The sequence below is a fragment of the Physcomitrium patens genome, chromosome 1 (assembly GCF_059467195.1).
Source record: "Physcomitrium patens ecotype Gransden chromosome 1, ASM5946719v1, whole genome shotgun sequence".
Taxonomy (NCBI): domain Eukaryota; kingdom Viridiplantae; phylum Streptophyta; class Bryopsida; order Funariales; family Funariaceae; genus Physcomitrium; species Physcomitrium patens.
This window is the reverse complement of record NC_143410.1, coordinates 12,657,094-12,675,635: the sequence shown is the minus strand read 5'-3', so window position 1 is coordinate 12,675,635 and position 18,542 is coordinate 12,657,094. Positions and strand designations below refer to the sequence as shown.

Here is an 18,542-nt window from a genome sequence, read left to right as displayed (position 1 = left end):
ACCATGCAGTGTCTCGTTAGCGGGCAGTTTGACAAAGTGGCAGTTGAATACCATGTATCAAAACACGAAGAAACGGAACGATACTGTTACCGACAGTACCATTAACTTCACCTGCTGTTCCAATGATCGCAAACAAGAAGTGCAAAATTGAAGCAGGTAAAATTGTGCACTTCTTTAACCAAGCAATAAGAATGAAACTACATAGTTGGTAATGTTTACAGTATAGCTGCTTGAAAAAGTACTTTTATAAAAGTCTAGAAAAAAGCTTAGTGAGGCTCTCTAACACGCCGACACTAACATTCCTCCCAAAACACTGGGACCTACTGCAGTGATAAATTCAGCACTCTTAAGCTGTATCTTGCCAACCCACAAGTCGGAACATATACATTCAGCCCGATCTAGCTGCTGGCGTTCCTAACTCAGATGTTGAAAGAAAAGAGACTGTTATAACTAAATTCTACAACAATGGTATTTAACCTGTGAACTTTTGATGACGTGAGCGGTCAAATAAAAAAACTCTTTCCAAACGGCTAAGTGAAGTGATTTACTAATTTCGTTTTTTCCATGAACGTTTTAATTATTTTTGTGTTACCACTCTCTACAGAAAGACTCCTACATTTGCTGATAAATCTTGCAGGAATGAAAAACAAAGTTTTATTAAATCCCCTTATTTACCAGTGGAACCCATACTTGTTTTGAAGTTCAGATTAAACCACTTATTCGACTTCTTTGATTTCTCAGCATTTAATCCTGAAGTAGGTGACTCGCTTTCATCTGCACTTAAAAGTGAATCTTCCCCAGATCCCTTTGCCGTGTTGCTGCTGCTCACTTTTTTAGGAGCTGAGGGTACAGAAGTGAAGGATTCTTGAATCTTTTCACGTGTTTTAAGCAACTCTTCCACCTGGATATCAAAACTGCTTGAGTTATTACCTATTAGAGCTAAATTAGGTAAATAAATGAACAAATGAATGAATACATAATTATACATATCCTTGCACCTCAAGGATCTCATCTAAGAAGACAGAAAATAATCAACAAAAAAATAAGTGATGAGGTACCCAAGCCGAATATTGGCTGGCTCAGGGTCTTGCAGAATGCGAGTTCAACTCTAATGTTGTCATCATCATTACATCAGAAACCTAAAACCAGCTATGAGCGACTGGGAGATTTTATATACCACTTGTTTTTCTTGAGTGTACTTGTTTGTGACAGCCTGGAACCGAGCTAAAACCTGTACAAATACACCAGTTTTAATAATGAGTTACATTTACTCTCAACAGACATAGCTGGAAAACTCGACATGCAAGTGAATCTGTAACAGTAGGGAATGTTGTCGACGGATTTAGTTACAAGATAGCTTTCAAAAACGTAGTTTTAGCTCAGCTTACCTCCCGATATTCAGTTTCAAACTGTCGAAGCTCATTTCGTTTCAACAATATCTGAGCTTCAACTTCCTTCAACTTCACTGCAGTCTCCAAACATGACTCGGCACAAATAGCCTCAATTGTGTAGCTGGCACTCTTAAAGAAGTTATCACCTTCAAAACATCACAAAACCTTTCTGTAAATAGCAAACAAAGTAGTACCAAACTACTTTGAGGCAATTTGCAATTCAATCATAAACAAACGCTTAAATAATTAGACTCACCGTATACAGCGAAAATGTGTGTGCCCGCCTTTAATTCCGACATTTCACAGGGTTGCAGGCCTTCCAACCTCTTAAAAAATGCTGCATCTGGATCTTTTGCTATTGCGAGCTGCATTAGAGCACGACGAAAATGAAAACTCAGATCATTATTTTTATCATTAATTTTAAAACCGTATCAATCTGGATAAATCATATCAGAATCGGATGGGGGAATCAGAAGAAAATAGAGCAAGATTGACACTGATGCCAACGTTTGGCCTTGACAGTGTCCAAAGCGCAAACAACAGTACATCGAGAACAAAGGTTGCCGCTCACCGCGTTGACCGTCGGGTCTAATCGATATACTTGGAAATGTAAGAAATAAAAGCCGGCAGAGGTGACCTTCCCAGTCTTCACACTATCTTCCTGTGCATCCCAAGCAAAAAGATCCTTATGATATTGTAGCTCCACGAACAACATACTGACAAATAATATCAAAATTACTAATAGTAACATATTGCAGCACCAAGGCACAATCTCAATTGCATTAGAATTATGCAATCGTACCTGCAGCGCCAAACCTAATCCACCATTTTCTTCTTGCTCAAAGTAAAGTAACTGTAAGAACAAATAAGAAAAATTAGTGCTGGAGACATTCGTATTTTCATTGTTTGAGGTTAGCAGATGAACCCAAAAAGGTTTATCAGCATTAGTATGATTTAACACGTTACTACTCAAAGAGAAAGCTAAATAGAGACCAATTACAGAGCAGAAATTTAATAAGCACTGTGTCAAACTTACTTTGAACTTGCTTTGCACAGATGACACCACCCGTATCACAACACCTGCTTCTGCTTGCGCTTCAGAGATCGTTATACCAAAGAAATGTGCCCCTTGTTTCTCAACCTGAAAGACCAACAATATATCATTTTCCGAAAAAACACGCGAGAAAAGGAAGAGATCCTGACAAAATCTATGCACACAATTTCCTGATCATAAAAGGTATTTCACACCCGAACCAAGTAGCTAACTAATTAACAATCTAAAATTTCTCAAGACAAGAACGGTAACTCGACAAATCGAGTGAGTCAAAGCCACAGAAAACAGGGTAGAACGTTAAGGATGCGATAAATCTTATGATACCGGCTCACCTTATCATTCACAGCTCGCCCCAGGGGAAGAGGTCTTATTGTTACAGTACCATTGAGAGCCTCTTCCAGAACAGTTGCCGAGATTGTTGTTTTGATTGGAACGCCCAACTTGCTGAAATGCATGAGCAATAGAGTCAACTATTAGTGCACTACCTTTTCAATCATAGAAATATGAATCCGAAAAAACTTACGAAACAGACGACACACAAAAAGCCCCTAATGAAACTGACCAACAAATGCACACTGCAACAGAATCACCGAAGACGTTATACTGCGTATTACAAACATATTCTGCTTGCAGTTTGAAGGGACTCAAAAATTCTGGATATACATGTTGAATTGGCATTAACTTTTAAAAAGAAAAAATTGTCCTTACAACCCATTGTTCAACTTGATCATCATAGCAATACTAGAATCATACACTCCATCAAGAACAGACAACATACCTGAACAGCGCAGCAAACATAGTATTCACAGTTCCAAGATTGGAAAGGTCTAGCTCCATGTCCAATCCCTCCAAATCAACAGCCTGAAACCATTTAGAAAGTCTCAGAGTCAGTACGAAATCTCCTCTAACTAAGTCAGCTTATAAATGTACGACTGTATGATAAACCTTAACAAATACCATAATGGTCCATAGAAAATGAAAATTAACGTCTATTTCTTGGACCTGGGAATCAAATCCAAATCCTTAATTGGGTGATCTAACTTAATTATTAGAGATAAAAATAAAATGCTTATTAGAAATGTAGTTAACGTACGATCCACCGGGAACAAAATCCAATAGAAACTAGGTAACAACTCATACTAGAATTAATAAGGAAATCATATTTCAGGTATAATTATAATGAATTACTTAAACACATCTGCTAAAAACATTCTACAATCACCCTCGAAACATAGACGAAGCAACATACGTCAAATCCAGCATTATCATATTGCCTTCGCTTCTCGGGATCTGAGAGAATGCCGTACGAATAGGCAACTTCCTTAAACTTCTCAGCAGCCTCTGGGTTGCCTGTGTTCTTATCTGGATGATACCTGCACTCAACAATCGTCAATGTCAGATTAATTGTCTTAAATTTGCCTTGAGCAGTTATACGCAAGAAAAGACGAAAACCCTAATATGAGAAATCCTAATTTGGAGAATCCTTGTTCGATCATTATAATGCCACGATGTAAACCATCAATTCAGCTCAGAGGCTTGTCCTTGTGACCACGCTCTTTCTTCACGACATTCCGTAGCACATGATGACATTCTTCAAATTAAACAAAAACAAATAAAGAGTAAAACAATATAATCGGATGATGTGAAGGAACATCAACATTGAATTTAAAGCCAGAGTTATGTTTTGAAAAAAGATGAGGGTACTATGTATCGTTTTATGGACACAATAGTCCAACAAAAATCAAGTTAATACGACCCCGACAGCATTACAGCGGGTGCTCGGTGATGTTACGAGTAACAGAAGAGGCACATCATTTTGGTAGCGAAATCTTCAATCCACTGAGCATGGAATCCACCATTTCTTAGATAAAGTAAATCATACAAACCACAGGCCGAGTGAGGATGTACAGTATAGAGACTTACTTCAGAGCCAACTTTCTGTAAGTGCTCTTAATTTGTTGTTCTGAGGCATCACGCGACAAACCAAGAACTTCGTAAGGATCTCGACGTCCAGCTGAAGGACGCGATACTGTAGTACCCGCATCCTGCCCCTCTGAATCAGCCATATCGTCACACTTGGTGCTCTTGCCTCCCTGCCGCTCTGCTAGTTCGAACCAGATGTCGCAAGATTTTACTTGTGTGTCTGATCACGAATTCAAACTTTTACGGTATATAATAAACGTGTTCTACCATAGTCGTCCTTAGATCGAACGAAGGGCCCTCCTCCAGGCCCTAGCTGCTTCACTAATCGGTTTCAATTCAACTTTCTATATACGTCACAAGGAATTCCCCGGCAGCCCAGTCTCGTAAAAGATCTGTCACACCAAGAGATGAAATCATTCCTCGAAGGCACTCGGTCCTAGTCGTTCCACTCCCCCAGGCTGGGAGTCCAGAGCATAAATAAATTTCCAGAGCAACTCCACAAGAGGTAATCGGGTATAGCAACCTGTCCAAAGAGGCCTATTAGTCGAAGAAAACGAGAATGATGAACTTCGAGAACCTAAGTCGGCAGCCCTCGGGAAGGAAGAAAAACCTCAACCGCAGCAGGAAACCACCTGGGCATCATTGCTCCGAATCACAAAGAGAAAATAAAAATAAAAACAATACAACGAAACCACGCTGCAAAACAGACTTATACATTGAAACACAGCACGAAGGAGAACCTCGTCAACGGATCGTCCTCATCCCATTAATTCACCACAATAAAAAAAAGCTTCGAGCGCCATGAGAGGTAAAATAAGGAAGGAAAAACACACACGTCAACTACACCTCAGAAAGAACGGCTGAAATACAAAATACAACCTGCCTTACAACAAATAAATCTCCTGAAGGAAAGATCTACACCGCGTCAGACCAAGTTCAACGACACAACGGATAACCGAATGCGCAACTAGAGATTGCACATATACTAATTAACCTACTCAGGTGCCGCAATAAAAGCTGCCGGAATGGGATGCTCCGGGAGGAGCGCGGCATGAAACTCAAAAGCAGAGCAAGCAACAATACGTGAGTCTAACGATACTCCGATGACGGAAGGGTGCAGAGTAAACTTGAATTGGAAGTCACGACGGAGACCTAGCGATGGCGAATGGCGGGCCCATCTCCGCTGCCGCTGCGACACCCTCGGCATACACACACCCCCCACCCCCCCCCCCCCCCGTGCTTCCAACTCTCTCCACCCCTCTGCGCACAAGCGGACAACCATTCTGATTGGAATGGTCGTCCTCCATATTCTCCGAGACTTGGTCCACGCTTCCTGATGACCCTGACTCGGAGCAGACAAGGGCCGCTGGATGAATGGTGATGTTGATTACTGCTGCTGGTTCGCTTTTGGATAATTTCGTTGGCCACGCTTTCAAATGTAGACTACCAGTAATGAATACGTACGTTCGTACATATACATATATTGGAATTTTATATATATTGGAATTTAAATTTATTTTCTGATTTAGTTTGCATGGTTTTAGTTTTTTAATTTTTTTTTGTAATTAGAAACAAAAAAAATTCGGAATTTTCTTTTAAATAAAATTTCAAAGAATATTTGTTCTATTCTAAAAAAACATTCTATACGGTTATTCTTACAAAAATAATATATATATATATATATATATATATGAACCAAACATGAATCTGTATAAATCTATCCAAAAATTATACTAATTTTTACTACCTTTAAAACTACATTGTTTCTAGATCCTTCACTTTTATTGCCTCATTATAATGCTATCTAAAATCAAAAACTTGCAAAGCATATACTTCTTAAATTTTTTTAAATCCAATTTCTAATTGCATAATTTTATCTCTAAAAGAATCTTTTATTTACCATAACTGCATGATTTTATATCATAAGATCTAATTTCAATCTTTTCTTAGAAATAGTCCTTCTTATATATTAATCTAATTATTTTATTAATAAAAGTTTTAGAAACCTAATCTTTTAAAGGAATTACATGCCATTTTTTTAATGGTAGTATAAAACATTAAATTTCTAATTATGCTTAATGTATAAGCTAAAATTTCCTAAAAACATAGCTATTAATCTTTTACATAAGACTTTTTTACACCTTTTGATCTTTATTTATACTTCTCTCTAAAAATTATATCATAATATGATAATATTGCATTTGATTGCACCTAATATCTTTATACTCAATGCTTAAATCTTATATGAATGTTTCTAATGGATCAAATTGAAATGGTGGATCTATAATTGTCAATGATACTTATATAGCTTGTATATGCTACAAAGAAATAAAAAACTCACCATCCATTAAAGAAAAAGCAAGCATTGGATTTTATGATTTATTATCCTTGTTATCTTCTTTTAAATTTTTTTATTTCATCAAAGATACTAAAATAATATATATATATATATTTAAAGTAATGATAAACTTAGTAAGTTTAATATTAATAGCATTCTATTTTATCAAGTTCATTAAAGCAATCTCCTAATTAATACTTATATATTTGAAATATTATAAATATATATATATATATAATTTAAGTAAATAAAAATAATTTAAAATATAATAGATAGATAATATATATATATATTTAAAAAAATGGACTCAAATTAGATCTTTAGACTTATATATATATATATATATATATATATATATATATATATTTATCACTTGACTCTTTAAACTTATTTTATAATTTTTTTTACTTATAAATAGTTTTATGTAAAAAAAATTTGTATCAAAGTATCAAAGATCTCCAATATATATCCAACTTGTAAAACACATGTCTAACAAGACAAGTTTCATATATTCACCGCATAACAAACTTCTACTACAAATGACTAACATGAGTAATATGTGGCGAATTTGTTGGCTAAACTTTCAATGTATCAATGATCTAAAAATAAGTATAAAGCCAAATCTTTTCTATAAAGCTTTTAAGAAGCTTTGTATAAGATATTATCATATCTATTTGCTTCTACTTACTTCTATCCAATCTCTTTAATCTAGGTAAATACATATGTATATGACATTATTATTTTATTATTATTTTTTTTTATAGGAGTAAGTTCTACAAAGAATGGCTATCATATATTGACAAAGTCTAGGATACAACAAATTGTATTTGTATCAAGGACATAAATTTTAAAGAAAGAAAATCCTCAATATACTCTTATATCATTAAAAAGAACGAGAAAGTCACTCAAAGATGATATAATATTAAATTAGAATGGCTATTTCTAAAAATAGTAAGATTAGAAAGTCTTAGAATAAGACTAAAGACTAAAAAGATATTGAGAAGATTAAAGAAGACTTTATTCTTACCTCCATATATATTCTTAACTAAGAACTACATGGCAATGTTGTATAGGACCTCTAAAACGTATTGACTTTGCAAGATACATATCTTAACTTGTAAGATAAGTTTTTTATATGTATGCCATGTAGTGAGCTTGTTTTGCAAGCTATCAACATGTGATTAACTTGTAGAACAAGTTTCTAACCTATCAATCAATTAAAAATATATGCAAAGTCAATGCAACATCTATGAAGCTTTTAGAAAGCTTCTCTAAAAGGTATTATGAAATTAATTTACTTTTATTTACTTTTATTTACTTCTACTTAATCATATAGGTATCTACTAGAGTATGTAACTATATCCATAACATTACCCCCCTTTCTGGGGAGAAGTGCCATGAAGAGCGATCATCATGTATTGATAAAATGTAAGATGCAATAAATTGTATTCGCAACATACTCTGATCTTTGTTCTCTTCGAAGATGGTTGATAGGTTGTAACAAGACATAGATAAGATATTTATATTATTTGCACATAAAAATATGTAGGTAGAATCATTTTTGGAAAATTTCTAGAATTGAGGTTAAGATGGTGGTTCATGTAGGATCCACCATAGAACCTTCTAGAAAGGCTAAGGATGGTTATCATGATAGGATTCACTTCTAGAATCTTTTAGAAAGGCGGTTATCTTAGTGGGGCCTATCATTAGAGATATTTTAGAAAGTTTTAGGATAATTTAAATAAGTATAAATAGAGCTAATTGTGATCATTTAGGTATTTAGTCAATTATGGCTTTACATTATTTCTTTTAATAAAGTTTAGTTTTTTGTTTCATTCTATTAAATTTTATTTGATTTTATTTGCTTCTATTTTCTTTTACTTAGTCCTATCTTTCTAGTTCTATTTCGTTTTGTTACTTTTAGTTTTATTTTAGTAAGCTTTGTCTTACATTGTATCAAAATCTTTGTTGTTATGGATTTGGTAAGGTTTTAGATCTTAAAGGATTTGGTCCTATTTCATTGATATGAAAGCAAGTGTTAGTTTGTCTTTTGGTGGTGTATTGATAGCCACTATTTAATTAGAAAGTCAATTATTGTGATCACATTGGATATTATTTTGGAACTACAACAAGCTACTTTAAGAAGTCAGCTGGAACAAGAAAAGGCATTACAATAGCAAATTTCAACAAGAAAATTATAACATGGAAGATATGGTAGAGCAATCTTAGATAGAAACTCGGATATAACATCTTTTAGACCAAATAGCTATTCTACAAGGACAAATAGAAGCTTCTAAGGCAACAGACTCAACACTTATTAGGTTAGAATTTGAAAAGCTTAATACATATTCGAGAATCTCAAGGTAAGAAGATGTATGCTAATAGCTCTTTGTAGAATAAGTAGTTATTTTCAGAATGTAGATACCTAGTGTATAGTGTAAACAAGGATAGATAATTGTTGAAAAGGTGGTTCAGCAGGTAGAATGGATGAATAGTCAGAAAAAGTAGTTATCATCTATAGTGTAGGAGATGGTATCTCGGGGTAGTATAAGGAGGATGGGAGAGGGGAAGAAAATGCCAGACTGTGAGAGTTGTGAGCCAAGGGCTAGACTATGAGAGTTGTGAGCCGGGGTAAGCTTGGTGCTACCTCTTTTTTTTTTGTTTGTTATTTTCTTTGAATAAGAAGATTGAAATTTTCTGAATATTGTGAAGTGAATTATGGAATGGAAATGTGATTGGTATTATTTGAGAAGAAGAAAGATTGAATGTTGAAATTTGATTGTAGTTCAGCAGAGAGAATGAGTATGTGTTTGTGTGAAACATTGTAATGTGAATGGCAGTTTTGTGTGAAGAATTCCAGTGATTGGAACGAGGGTAATTGTGTGCTGAAAGCTGTGAGGGCACAGTATTATAGTTGAAGATTATGAAAGTGAATATATTGGTGGAAATAGCAGTTATTGGTATGACTGAATTGTTGTAAGGAAGAGATCGATAAGATGAAGGAAGAGATTATAGTTTCCTTGTGTGTTCAGATATTGGAAATAGAGACGATACATTCAGGAGGTAATTGATTGTGTGAGCCTAACGTGAACGCTTAAGCAACTAGTCATTCCCCGTGTTCGAATCTCTATATACGGGTTTATGTTGGGAGGTTTCTTACAGAATAAGTAAAACAAACAATCACATTTTGGCGCCCCTGCCAGGGATTGACAACATTATTGAGTGTTAGGAATTAACTGTCGAAGCAGTAAAAGAGATTAGGAAGCAAACTCAGTAGAAATAATGAAAGAGTATGGTTATTAAGAATAAGAATTTAACAGTAAAGAGAATAAAGCAATCAAAAGAAAGAACAGAGCGATCGCAAGTAAGAGATTTGTTGCGTAATGAACAAGATCACAAATTAAAAAAGAAGCATCGACAAAGTTGGATTAAGCCGTGGTTGCATGCCTGTCGGCATATTCGATCGTACCTAGAAGACGATCGACTTCTAATACTTCAGAAGTACATACCGTTAAAGAACTGCCAAGAGCACTTGTGGAGAGCGCTGCTAATAGTCCAGCAAACCTCTCAAAGTTGTTAACGGAAAACGAGGAAGGCTTAGAGGAATTAGGTACCCCACTAGGTATCTTTTCAATTAGAAATATGTCCGATCCTAACAAGACTGGTTCTGAAGATTGACATAAATCACTTGCCAATAAAGATCAATTTAGAGTATATCAAAACCTATCATTTTTACCTCATATTCAATGAGTAAAATTATTTGGGGATAATAATAGTCAATCGGGAAGGCTTGGAAGTCCGAAAAAGACTTTTCCGGGAGATAGTTTTTATTTTAATAAGAAATTAAGTGGAACATCGACATCTTTAATGACGTCTGGAGGACGAGTAGTTTCGATTGCAGTTCAAATGGGTGCAATGGTCGATCGAACGACTAGCGTCATGCCATTACCTACTTTCAGGGGTTTGCCAGGTGCGGATCCAGATCAATATTTGTCTCAATTCTTGACGGCGTGTGTAGCCAATAATGGAAGAACAGAAGACATTTGGCTGAGATGGCTGCTAGCGACATTAAAAGACACAATATTTGAGTGGTATAATCACCAACTTGTGGGACAATTTATCAATTGGGAGGCATTAAAAAATACATTTTTAGCCCATATTTGACCAATTGGTTTGGAAGAACGTCTTAGAGAAAAATTAATGAATAGCAAAATGGTACCAAGGGAAGCAGTACAATCATATTATGGTCGTGTAGCAGATATACTTCGAAAATGGCCAAATAACCAAATGCTGGAATCATTTGTGTTGTCCATATTAGTTAATGGATTACACCCACCAAAATTGAAAATGTTTGTAAAGGAGGCCCAATCAGCCACCATTGCATCATCTCTTGAGCGAGCAAGAGTATGGGCAGAATGTCACTATGACCAGAACTTAACATTTGGAGCTACGATGATTCCATCTCAAGGAGGTTATCAAATAACAAATTGGAATGACACATCGGGAAGTTATCTGGGAAGGAATGTTTATGATATAATTCCACAGGGAATAGTGGATGCCGTTCCATTGCAAGCTGTACCACCATCATTGTCAAGGACAAAGACTCAATGAGGGAAAATATACACCAAAAGGCTATCTCCATATAATAAGTCAAAATATAAACAAGTAGGTATATTAAAAGGAAACTGGAATGGCTATTGCTACAAGACAAGAAACTAAAGACTCTTGAACCTGGACTAGAAGCAAGAAAGGAGTTGACAAGAGTGAAGAAGCCTTCACTCTTGTCTCTATATATACTATCTAACTAGGGGCTACGTGGCGACGTTCTATAGGACCTCCAATATGTGTTGACTTTGTAGGACACATGCCTTGACTTACAAGGCAAGTTTTTTTACATGTGGGCCACATAGTTAGCTTGATCTTCAAGCTAACAACATGTGTGGCACATGGCCAACTTATTGACCACGTTTCTAATCCAAAAAGTCAAATAAAGACACCTATGAAGTCAAAGCAGCATCTAGGAAGTTTCTAAGAAGCTTTTATATTAAATATTATAGAATTAACTTACTTTTATCTACTTTTACTTACTTCTACCTATTTCTATATGTAATTATTAGCTTACATGATTATGGCCGTGACATTACCCCCCCTTCTAGAGACGAGTTCCACGAGGAGCGGTCATCATATGTTGAAGAAATCTATGATGCGACGAATTGTATTCGCCACATACTCTGATCTCTGTTCTCTTCGAAGATGATTGATAGGGCCTCTCAACCATCGGTAGTGTCCCATACCAGGGCGGGAAGACCACCCAGTTATTTGATCATTGTTGTGGCCTTCGTAACTTCCTTCAAATAGAATATTCGGAACACCATCAGGAGTTGTTCCTACCTCTAGCAAAATCACCAAACATCGAGAGTCCCTTCCCAAATCGTGATACCAAACGCGTTGTATCTCACCATCTGTTCGAGGAAGAACATGTCGTTCTTGAAGATCTTCATCTCGATTGCGTCGTCTTGAAGGTTGTGACAATCGTAATGTCTCGTCCGGCAGGTCAGCAAACGAAGGTTCTTGAGTTGAATCCGCTGGTTGTTGGCTCTCCATCTAATTAGCGTCACAAATGCAAAGAAGTTACAAACAAGGATAGGAAATTGAATGTTATCTTGCCTCAATCTTGTCTCTTTTATAAGAGAGATTTTCATCTTGGTTTTGATGGATGTCGTTGATGAAAAACTTTGACTTTAGCTGATGCATTTCCTAGATTCCTGGATGGCTCCCATGTGCATTCACTAATATCATATCCGCGCCAATGAACAAGATATTCCAGCTTATTTCGGCGTCGCCTTGAGTCTAATATCTCTTCTACCTCAAATTCTTCATTATTATCTACTTCTGTAGGAGGCGGTGGCATTGGTCTTCTTCCTTATATATCCACTATCTTATATGGTTCAAGAAGAGACACGTGGAATACAGGATGGATCTTCATTGACTCCGATAGATGTAACCGATATGCAACTGGGTTGATTCGTTCAGAAACAGAAAAGGGGCCAAGCCTACGATAGTCCAACTTATCACAAGGTCGAGTAGTCTTGATATTGCGATGAAGTAGCCATACCTTATCATCCACGTTGATTTGTGGTTGCTCCTTACGATATAGATCTACGTTTATCTTTTGTCGTTCTTGAGCTTCCTTCAATTGCGTCTTCATTATTGTATGTAACTTTGACAACCGATTTGCCATATCTTCTGCTGCAGGATTATCAACTTTTGAAAAATCAAAAGTATCAAGTCGTGGATGATAGCCATAATTGGCAAAGAAAGGTGTTTGTTGCATGGAAGAATGTACCGTATTATTATAAGCAAACTCTGCCAATGGCAGAAGGGTTGTCCAATCATCTTGTTGGTAGTTGATAGTACACCTTAAATATTGCTCCAAGACTTGGTTTACGCGCTCTGTTTGTCCATCTGTTTGAGGATGGAAAGCCGAAGATAGCTTTATGTCCGCTTTTAAAATCTTGAAAAGGGTCCTCCAAAATCTTGACACAAATTGAGTTCCCCTATCTGATATGATATCTTTAGGTAATCCATGATAGCGATAGATATTATCAATGAAAAGCTTAGCTGTTTCTTCACCTGTGATAGATTTTGTACATGGCACAAAATGTGCCATCTTGGTGAAACGATCTACTATCACAATTATAGAATCATAAGATCTTGAGCTTGGAAGATCTGTGATGAAATCCATAGAAACAGAAGACCATGGTTGTTCTGATATAGGTAATGGCTGAAGAAGTCCGTAAGGTCGATGACGAGGAATTTTTGATCTTGAACAAATATCACATGATTGTACAAAGTCTTTGACTGACTTCCACATTTGTGGCCACCAAAAATCTCTTGATATGAGTTCCAAAGTCTTATTATATCCAAAGTGCCCTGCTGCTGGAAAGTCATGACGTGCTTGAAGAACACGTAAACGTGCTTCTCCTTCTGGAACATATAGGCGTCCTTCAAAATATAATAGATTATTCTTAAACTCGAACTTAGAAGGATCATGAGACTTGGAAGAATTATTCTTGATATCATAAACAAGAGGGTCTGAGGACATACTGGACTGGATTTGCTTGAGAAAAGTTGAATCAACAGTCAATGTTGATTTCATTGCTCGGAGATGAAATTGCTCCGGTTTCAAGAGGACCGTTCTTTGTTGCTCAAAAGTTGCATCTCCTTCTTTTGGTGCAAAATAAGAACGTCTAGATAGGGCATCAGACAAACCTTGTTGCTTTCCTGACCGATAAGTGATAATGAACTCGAATCTTGACAAAGACATACTCCAACGAGCTTGACGACGATTCAATACGCGTGCTGACATGAAATACTCGAGGTTCTTATGATCTGTATACACAGTGACTTGACTAGAAGCGCCATCTAGATAATGACGCCATTCTTGAAAGGAATCCACGATCGCAAGAAGTTCTTTATCGTGGATCTCATAATTGATCTCAGCTGCTGAGAATTTTCTTAAATGAAAAGCTATCGGATGAAGTTTGTCATCTGTTCCCATTTGCGATAAAACTGCACGCAAGGCAAAATCTGATGCATCTGTTTCCATAAAAAATGCCTTGGAAAAATCAACACGATATAAGACTGGTGCAGAGACAAACGATGTCTTCAAGGCTTCAAATGCTGCTTTCGCTTCTTGATTCCATTGGAATTTATCTTTACTAGTCAAGCGTGTAAGTGGAGCTGCAACTCGTGAGAAATCTTTGATGAAGATCCGATAGTAATTATCAAATCTCAAGAAACATTGGACATCTTTTATTGTCCTTGGAATCTTCCAATCCATGATTGTTTGGACTTTCTTAGAATCCATCATGAGACCATCATTTGAAATGATGTATCCTAAAAAGTCAACTTGAGTAGTGTGAAATACACACTTTTCCATCTTGGCGTACAATCCTGCATCTCTAAGTTTTTGTAATACTTGACGAACATGTATTTCATGTTCTTCGACGTTCTTAGAATAGATCAGGATATCGTCTAGATAGCAGACGACAAAATTGTCTAAGAATTCACGAAATACATCATTCATGAGATGTTGAAAAGCAGCTGGTGCATTCGTGACTCCAAAGGACATGACATCATATTCGAAATGTCCATACCTGGTTCGAAACGCAGTCTTCCATTCATCTCCTTCTTTGATCCGTACTAGATTATATGCTCCTCTTAGATCTATTTTTGTATAGATCTTAGCTTGATTCAATTGGTCAAAGAGTTCTGATATCAAAGATAATGGATACCTGTTCTTGATTGTGATCTTGTTGAGTCCTCGATAATCAACACACATTCGTAAAGATCCATCTTTTTTCTTTACGAATAGAATTGGAGCTCCTGCTGGAGATTTTGAATGGCGTATGAAATTCTTCGCTAAATTCTCGTCAATATATGTCTTGAGTTCAGCCATCTCATCTTGCGATAAACTGTAAATTGGTCCAAATGGTGGCTGAGTTCCTTCCTTGAGGTCGATTGAACAATCATATGGGCGATGCTCAGGAAGAATATCTGCATTCTTTTTCTCAAAAACGTCTTGATAATCCTGATATTGACTTGGAATGCCACTTGAAGTCTTTACGTTTTCAGAAATAGGTGCAACATAAATAGCAAAAGTTGATCCTTCTTTTGCTGCGTGTATAAATGCTTTTGCACCTATTAGTACGGGTTTTACTATACTAGACTTATAATTTTTTACTTGATTGGTAGAACTATTAATAACGCTTTGGGAAAAGTCAAGTTTATGTGAATTCCAATCTATTCGAGGATTATATTTTTCTAGCCAGGATAAACCTAAAATAACTGGATTGGACGGGGATTTAATTATGTTAAAAGCTATGTAGCTTTCATGACCGTCTATTGTTACTTTTATAGGATGAGTTTCATGAGTGACATCTCCAGAAGAGAAGGGACGACCATCTATGACTTCTACATGTACTGGTTTAGGTTTCTGTACAAAGGGTATTTTACGACTTTTAACAAATTGTTCATCTAAAAAACATGCTGAGGCTCCCGAATCTAATAAAGCAGAGGCTTTGTAATTCTTAGGTCCTAAATATAAGTCTATTATAAAACAAGGAGAGGGTTCTGAGGAGAAGATAGGACCTTCATTAGGAATTGTACAAGGTTCCAGCTGCACGGTCCCTATTGTAGCTGGACGAATCCGTTTTCTGACATGTTGTCTTCTTTGACCGTCGTACCCCTCATTTTATAGTTGCGTCGTTTCTTTGGACAATGTTGAGCAGTATGCTTAGGTTCTCCACAATATAAACATAATCCTTCTTGACGACGACGAATCTTTTCTTGCTCAGTTAGGGGTTTAAAACGTATCGCGTCAATTTACATGTCTTCTACTTCTGAATGTACGTTTGGCAAAGATGTTGATGTTGCCATTGAGTAATAACGTTGAGGTTCCCGTGAATGATTCTCGGATCAAAATTCGAAAAGTCGATTATCACATTTTACCGCAAAATCGATTGCTTGACTCAAAGTTTGAGGATCAGATAAGTTGAGCATCAATTTCTTTACTTCGTATTGCAATCCATAAAGAAATTGACTGATGAGTGCAGCATCATCCCACTTGATGTCAATTGCAAGTTGTCAAAATTGTGAAGCATATACTGTTAGTGAGCGATTTCCTTGTCGCAGAATTTGGATCTTATTTGTTACAACACGAGTTGCATCGTGTTCACCATACATAGATCGAAACTCCGCCAAAAAAGCTTCCAAATTGTCCAATATTGGATTTCGTTGTTCAAGAAAAGACGAAAACCACGATAATGCAGAACCAAAAAGTAGAGTGCCAATAAACCTGACTTGTGATCCTGGAGTTGGATAGCTTTGCGGTTAAAGTTCAATTGCCAATTGTACTTGATTGATGAATCCTCGAAACTTTGATCTCGTACCATCAAATTTCTCGGGTAAGGCAATTCTTGGTTCTCTAGTGCTTATAGGGTGTTGTACAATTGGAGAAGGAACGTGATTTGTTGTAGATATTGAAGCAGCTCCGATCATCTCTATATCCCCACTTTCTGCTATTGTTGTTCTTTCCTGTGTTGGTGAATTGAGTTGATGTATCGCAAGCATTAACTCCCTCATTTGCTCTTCCATTTGTGCCATTACACTCTTCATTTCAACAAGCTCTGCCATAATGACACTAAGAAGAAAAATTTGTTTGATATTGCTCAAGACAAAAGAAAAGAAAGACTTGATAATAAAGAAGATACTAAGAACAATATCAGTTTAGAAGTGGGTAATCCGCAAACTTCTAATACGCTTATGTCTTGTCAAGAGATAGGGGTAATCCACTCTTACTCAAGAAAAAACAAAGCTCTGATATTATAAGTGTACTCTTGTCAATCTGTTAAGGACAAAGACTCGATGAGGGAAAACATACACCAAAAGGCTATCTCGATATAATAAGTCAAAATATAAACAAGTAGGTATATTAAAAGGAAACTGGAATGGCTATTGCCACAAGATAAGAAACTAAAGACTCTTGAACCTGGACTAGAAGCAAGAAAGGAGTTGACAAGAGTGAAGAAGCCTTCACTCTTGTCTCTATATATACTATCTAACTAGGGGCTATGTGGCGACATTCTATAGGACCTCCAATATGTGTTGACTTTGTAGGACACATGCCTTGACTTACAAGGCAAGTTTTTCTACGTGTGGGCCACATAGTTAGCTTGATCTTCAAGCTAACAACATGTGTGGCACATGGCCAACTTGTTGACCATGTTTCTAATCCAAAAAGTCAATTAAAGACACCTATGAAGTCAAAGCGGCGTCTAGGAAGTTTCTAGGAAGCTTTTATATTAAATATTATAGAATTAACTTACTTTTATCTACTTTTACTTACTTCTACCTATTTCTATTTGTAATTATTAGCTTACATGATTATGGCCGTGACAATCATCATCACACCTGTATGCACCTTATTTTGCATATTAGAAACCAATTTCTACAAAGAAATTGCCAAATGCATTGGTATCAAGAGATCCAATGAGTCATTGCTGTTAACATTGATGAAAAAAATGGATGAATTGGTTGTGAATCTGGCCAAGGATAAAGAAAAAAGGCATAAACCAATCAATATGTGTCCCAATTTTTGGTGCAGCAATTATAAGGGACAAGGTCATTTAGTAATTGAATATCTTTTACCACCCCAAATGATTATACAATGTACATTTTGTGGGGGCAAGCATATTACCACCAACTGTTGGAATTTACGGAAGCAACAATAACTCAATAACCAGATAATGATTCACCAACTTCGTGGGATGTCAATCAAGTACAGATGAATAATAGGTTTGGCTGAAATAGAAATCGAGCGAATAAACAAAATAGGAATCATTTCAATTTCCTAAACTCTGAATTTTACCAAGAAGGTATATCCAATACTCACGGATTGGCGATGAACCAACCAGAATACCATCAATATCCACCCATGATGAAACTAATGCCAAACTCTATAATAACAATGGACCAACCAGGATCCTTTACTCATCAGACAAGAAACACACTTAGCCGTTATATACCAGTAGAGACACCCATTATCCCTAAACGAGTTGGCAAGAGACCACTTCATTGCTATCGTTACAGACAAATCAAACATTATGAGAGTCAATATTCTAATCCAAGGGTCAGTGATGACTATGCTCCAATATGAAGAAATTGTAAGCAGTCTGGTCACACTTATCAGCAGTGCAATGTGCCCTTTAATTATAATAATTGGGACCAACAAATGCAAACAAGTGTCACGGCCATAATCATGTAAGCTAATAAT

The 18,542-nt window shown here is 36.3% G+C and overlaps 1 protein-coding gene across 11 annotated transcripts; it reads right to left on the bottom strand.

The window, feature by feature from the left end:
* Positions 1–227: 227 nt before the first annotated feature.
* LOC112285533 (chaperone protein dnaJ 15) lies at positions 228–5,584 on the bottom strand. Of its 11 annotated transcripts, none has more exons than XM_090250345.1 (13): positions 5,452–5,550; positions 4,892–5,000; positions 4,369–4,760; positions 3,695–3,818; positions 3,224–3,306; positions 2,778–2,889; positions 2,428–2,532; positions 2,194–2,244; positions 1,963–2,052; positions 1,648–1,756; positions 1,389–1,537; positions 1,178–1,231; positions 228–901 (listed from the first exon to the last, which is right to left on the bottom strand). In XM_090250345.1, the coding sequence occupies exons 3-13, from the start codon at positions 4,509–4,511 to the stop codon at positions 668–670; spliced, it is 1,254 nt and encodes a 417-aa protein (XP_090106471.1). In that variant the 5' UTR covers positions 4,512–4,760; positions 4,892–5,000; positions 5,452–5,550; the 3' UTR covers positions 228–667. The 11 variants fall into 11 exon arrangements, with proteins under 11 accessions (XP_090106471.1, XP_090106469.1, XP_090106461.1 ...); XM_090250343.1 differs by having other exon boundaries at positions 5,248–5,459; XM_090250335.1 differs by having other exon boundaries at positions 5,109–5,457.
* Between the last annotated feature and the right edge of the window lie 12,958 nt (positions 5,585–18,542).

What these genes read in the sequence shown, in the direction of transcription:
- LOC112285533 (XM_090250341.1), bottom strand. Translation starts at nt 4,511, where the DNA reads ATGGCTGATTCAGAGGGGCAGGATGCGGGTACTACAGTATCGCGTCCT. An exon ending in TAGACCCGACGGTCAACGCG is followed by an intron (nt 1,757 to 1,962) that starts GTGAGCGGCAAC and finishes GCTCTAATGCAG; the next exon opens with CTCGCAATAGCAAAAGATCC. An exon ending in ACACTCAAGAAAAACAAGTG is followed by an intron (nt 902 to 1,177) that starts GTATATAAAATC and finishes TTTGATATCCAG; the next exon opens with GTGGAAGAGTTGCTTAAAAC.